At 34.9% G+C, this 5,552-nt stretch overlaps 1 protein-coding gene across 2 annotated transcripts in view; it reads left to right on the forward strand.

The window, feature by feature from the left end:
* The window catches only part of skiv2l (SKI2 homolog, superkiller viralicidic activity 2-like), a 35,485-nt gene that overhangs the window by 16,525 nt on the left and 13,408 nt on the right, over window positions 1-5,552 (forward strand). The window contains exons 14-20 of one of the 2 annotated variants that reach the window (XM_024298329.2): window positions 779-925; window positions 990-1,086; window positions 1,162-1,374; window positions 3,339-3,449; window positions 3,514-3,625; window positions 3,700-3,818; window positions 5,472-5,543. In XM_024298329.2, the coding sequence (XP_024154097.1) occupies window positions 779-925; window positions 990-1,086; window positions 1,162-1,374; window positions 3,339-3,449; window positions 3,514-3,625; window positions 3,700-3,818; window positions 5,472-5,543 (871 nt within the window). The remainder of the gene's footprint in view (window positions 1-778; window positions 926-989; window positions 1,087-1,161; window positions 1,375-3,338; window positions 3,450-3,513; window positions 3,626-3,699; window positions 3,819-5,471; window positions 5,544-5,552) is intronic. The other variant, XM_024298328.2, reaches the window with a different exon arrangement.

Here is a 5,552-nt window from a genome sequence, read left to right on the forward strand (position 1 = left end):
TAGTTACACAGTTTCTTGTCCCTGAAGTCATTAGAGAGGTAGAAGGCTAATTACGGATAAGATAGAAATAGATCAAAGTACTAAAACAAAGTTGAACCCGACAAAGGACTGCCAGCAGCAATGACACAAACAGGGCTAAAAAGCCACAAAAGCCACTTTTGTTCTGTTTAGTAGAATCAAAAACTCTTTAAGTTTTATTTTTCAGTTGAATCCTATTCTGCTCTTTATAGACTGGATTTGATCTCTTTGTTTAGTGATTGTTCCAACATGGCGACGGCCGTATTGCAACAAAAGGGCGACTGAATCGACTTAATTTTGTTGGAACCAGAAGGAAGTCATTTTCTGTGGGTGATGTCACACTCACTCTCCAGTTCTCATTTACAAGCAATGGCTTCAGGCCATTTAAGTGTATAAAACACATTCAGATCTGTCACTATAATACTCAATCATCTGAATTACTTGATCTGGTGAAAGTTGCTTGTATTGCAGTACTCTAAAATATCTCGAGTGGGATGTGTTTATGTCTCGTGGTCATCTCCAATTGCAAAGATTTACTCTGATCCCTTATTTGAGGGCGGCCTCAGATCAAGCGAGTATTATTTAATATTTGTTTTTTTAATCTTCTTGGGAACTTGTGACAAAAATCCTCAGTAAAGTGGTTTGGAGAATATTTTTCCAGAATCCAAACATTGACCAACCAGGAGACGGCGTTGCTTGCCACCTTGTTCTGGCTTTTGTTTGACCGTAAAGCTAACACGATTGGTGTTTTCTTTCTCAGCCGCATCAAGAAGAGACACATTTACGTGATCAGCACCATGAAGAGACCCGTCCCTCTGGAGCATCACCTGTACACCGGGAACAGCACCAAGACCCAGAAGGAGATGTTCCTGCTGCTGGACGCCACCGGGAATTTCCTCACCAAAGGGTACGCCTTCATTTCTTCATTTGGCTTCCGGGAGTTTTATTTTGAAGTTGTACTTCCTGTTTAGGTATTACGCAGCCGTCGATGCCAAGAAGGAGCGAACCAGCAAACACGCCCAAACGTTTGGGACAAAGAACACCTCTCAGAACACGACGGCGAGTCAGGTCAGTCACTGTGAGGCTTTCTTTGTTTACCTGGATGGGTCTCCATGTGTCTTTGCCCCGCCCACACCTGTCCAGGACCGGTCCGTGTGGCTGGCGCTCCTCCACTTCCTGTCCCAGCGGCAGCAGACCCCCGTGGTGGCCTTCACCTTCTCCCGGGCGCGGTGCGATGATAACGCTCGCTCGCTGGAGTCCATGGACCTGACCACCTCCATCGAGAAGGCGGAGATCCACTCCTTCTTCCAGAAGAGCCTCAGCCGCCTGCGGGGGGGCGACCGCCAGCTGCCGCAGGTACACCCCCAGAAATACTCGTTATGGAGGAGTTTGTCTGTTTTTTATGTTCTCTATCCATAAACGTTTTGTAAATGTTGTCATGTTAGTTATGATTGTTGCCTCAGATTTTGATCTCAGACGAGCAGAAAAAAGTTTTTCAGATCAACCTTTAAGTTCTACTGAAGAGATCAATCATCTGACTGAAAACTTCTGACGTTTTAATGCTTTTATCCTGAGAAGTGATGCAATAAATCAACTTAAATGTGTTCATAAAGCCTTGAAAAACCACATTTACTTCAAGAAAGAATCATAATAATTTACAAATTGGGTCAAACACAGAAGAAGGACTTCTCAGAAACTTCTAGAGTACTTTTTATAAACACCACAAACAAAACTGGAAGAACAAAAACAACAGATTTCTGTCAGAATACTGAAACAATTAAAAACATGCAAATATCCAATATTTTTGTCTTGTTTTAAGGGGAACAAAATCTGTCAATAAAACCAGAAGAGTTTTTCTGGGTTAGATTTATTCAAAAAAGTTGTGATATCCTGACATCCTAAGACAAGATTTAATCTTTAAAATATAGATGCTTATATTTAGGTAAAAACTAGACACATTTTGTCAGAAAATAACAGTTTTGTCTAAAAGGTTTTTAGTATATCTATCCCCAAAATATGTCCTATATTATGATCTCCAACAGTCCAACCGATTTTTACACCAAACATGTTAAAAGTGTAAGACGAGATTTAAACATTTTTAGATCAATTTGTTTAAAGATTCTGTCTAAATAAGTATATATTTATCAAGTAGAAACAAAAGTGATCTATTCACAAAATAACTTAAAAATATAATTTAAAGCTTAAAAAACCTCAGGATTAGTATGTAAAGTAAAAAAAAACCTTAAAACAGTTTATAAGGTAAAAAAAACTTGAACATACTATGTAAAGTAAAAAAATGTACTATGTACTAGGTAAAACAAGAAAAGAAATTCAAAACATGCTCTGTAAAGTTAAGAACACTTAAAAATACTATTTACAGGAAAAAATACTATATAAAGTAAAGAATGTGTAAAAATACTACATAAGTTTTGGAATAATACCTCTAATAAAAAAACAACAATGAAAGACAATGTAAAGATAAAATAACTGGAAAATACTATGTACAGTTTAAAAAATATATGTAAAGTAAAAAAATATAAATATTTTATTATAAACGAAAATCCCCAAAATACTTTTAGCAAAGTAATATAAAATAGTATGTGAAGTTTTAAAAAACTTCAAAATACCGTATAAAGTTAAAATACAACTTTAAAATACAGTTTAAAGTAATTATAGATATTTTATGAAAAAAAACTAAATACTTTATTCAATGAAAAAAATTGTCAAAATACTATAAAAAGAAAAAAACTTTAAAAAATAAAAAAAAGTTTAAAATAATGTTTGAAACTTCATTTAATTCTATATAAAGTTTTAAAAGATTAAAAAAGACAATTTAAACTAAAAAGAAAAAACAACTGCTATATACAGATTAAAACAAAATATGCAACCTTACTATATATATATATATATGTGTGTGTGTGTCTGTGTAAATTAAAGAAACTTTAAAATAGCATTTTAATTAAAAAAAATAATATTTTTAAGGAAAACTTTAAAATACTAAACGCAAAGTAAAAAAATACTATGTAAAGTAAAAAAAAACGATCAAATCTACATTTACTTTCTTAAAACAAGTCTACATTTTAATGAGTAGTTGCTAGTAAATTGTTTTTCATTTGTGTTATTAGACATTTACAGTAGAAACTGAGACGTTTTTCTTCTGCAGTGAACTGTTTTTTTTAAATAAAAATGTCTCTGCTTATCAGCAGAATAAAGATGTTAAAATTCAAATTCCCTCCTGTTTATTACTTCCAATACAGACTGAGTTCATGTACTTGGACATGTAGTAAAACTCACTGATGGATCTTCTGTTCCTGGTTCAGATTCTGCTGATGCGGGACCTCCTGAAGAGAGGCGTCGCCGTCCACCACAGCGGCATCCTGCCCATCCTGAAGGAGGTCATCGAGATGCTCTTCTCTCGCGGTCTGGTCAAGGTCAGTTCCTGAATGGTTTCAGCGACCAAACGTGAGCCACAGGCTGACCTTCCTGCACGTTCAGGTGCTTTTCGCCACCGAGACGTTCGCGATGGGGGTGAACATGCCGGCGAGGACGGTGGTGTTCGACAGCATCAGGAAGCACGACGGCACCGGCTTCAGAAACCTGCTGCCAGGTTTGACGCTCGCTTTCAGCGGTTTTCATCCTCGTGCTTCAGATCAGTCAGACGTTCATGTGCCGCGCTCTCAGGTGAATACATCCAGATGGCTGGGAGAGCGGGACGACGAGGTCTGGACGCCACCGGCACCGTGATCATCTTGTGTAAGGCCGGCGTGCACGAGATGTCTGATCTGCACGCCATGATGATGGTGAGCTCCTGTGTTCTGACTGAACTTATCTCGACACTCCAGCCTGAACATGTGAAGCAGATCTGTCCTCTGTGGATCTGTTCTGATCCAGAAATCTTCATTTAATCAGCATTTCATTACACTGATGACTCTAAATTATACATATTTTATATTCATTATGTTTGGTTTTTCTCAGAAAATGTAGGGCAGCTGAAGAAGATCCAGCAGCGGTTTCTTTAAATGTTAGGATTCCTGCTGAGCGCAAAGAGTTTTGCTGTGGATTTTGGCTTCATTTGGAGAAATCGCTGTTTTTCCACCACAAAAAGCTTCAGAACGTCAGTTTTACACCAATATTTTTCATACAGACAAAGTATCTGCATCAGCACATCCAGATCTGCAGATATAGTTATTTGTTTCCCTAAGTCAAGTAGATGTGTTTGTTGAAATAAAACCACAAAAAAACCTTCATTATGCAATGTAAAGTGTACAAAAGTAAAAATTCTATGTAAAGTAAGAAAAAACTTTGTAAAGGAGAGAAGTAAAAATACTATCTACAGGAAGGTTTTTATTTTTAAATACTATGGAAATAAATAAACAACTTAAAGATACTACGTAAAATGTAAAACAAAATGTAAAAATAAGATAAAAAGTTAAAGACTTAAAAAAGTACTATGTAAAGTTAAACAAAATAAAAAAAACTTTGAAAAAAAAAGTAATATTACTATGTAGGCTAAAGAAAAATTTAAAAAATAGTTTGTTAATTTATAAGCAAATACAAAACATGTTACATTAAGTAAAAAAATACGTAAATTAAAAAAAAACTTTACAGATACTATGTAAACTTAAAAAAAACTTAAGAATATTATGTTAATTGGCAAAAAATGTAAAAAATACTATCTAAAGTTTAAAAAAGGTAAAAAAGAAACTATATAAAATTAAGAAGACAGAAAAATTCTATGTAAAGAAAAAAAGGTAAAGATACTATAAAGAGTAAAAAAAACTAAAGTTAAAAAAGCTTTAAAATACTATGTAAAGTTAAAAGAAGAAACTTTAAAATACTATGGTAATATGTAATAAAAAAAAAGTACTATGTAAAGTTAAAAAAAGAAAAGTATATAAAGGAAAAAGCAAAAAAGGTTTAAAATACTATGTCAATAAATAAAATACAATGTAGGAGAAAATAATAAAATGAAGTATCATTAAAAACAAATTTAAAATACTAATAAAAATCTAATAAATGAAAAATACGTTGTAAAGTTAAGTTAGTTGTAACCATTTGGTCAGGATGTCTGTGACTTTAGCATGTGTTGAGAAGACCTTCCCTCTAAATCATCGCCTCTATCTTTGTTTTCACATAAAGAAAATAAATCTTTCACCCCGATGTTCGTCTGCAGCTCCAGAGGTTCTAGAGTTCTTCTGACAGATAAAGGCCTTCAGCAGAAGTACAAACGGCTGAAATGAAAACCCAGAGTTTGTTAAATGCTCGCAAGATATTGTTTTTAAGTCCTTCAACATCAGAGAATGACGTGTTTGATAAACCAAAACTTATCCTGGATCCAAACTTTGATGGATTAATCGACAATTAAAGTTGGAATGCAAGAATCTGTATCCTCTCTGCTGGATTTGGTGTTTTCATGTACAGGAACATTTCTAACAACTTTTTTCCTGCTCCAGGGAAAGCCGACTCTTCTTCAGTCCCAGTTCAGACTGACCTACACCATGATCCTCAACCTGCTGCGGGTGGAGGCGCTCAGA

Source organism: Oryzias melastigma, linkage group LG11 (genome assembly GCF_002922805.2).
Source record: "Oryzias melastigma strain HK-1 linkage group LG11, ASM292280v2, whole genome shotgun sequence".
Classification (NCBI taxonomy): Eukaryota; Metazoa; Chordata; class Actinopteri; order Beloniformes; family Adrianichthyidae; genus Oryzias; species Oryzias melastigma.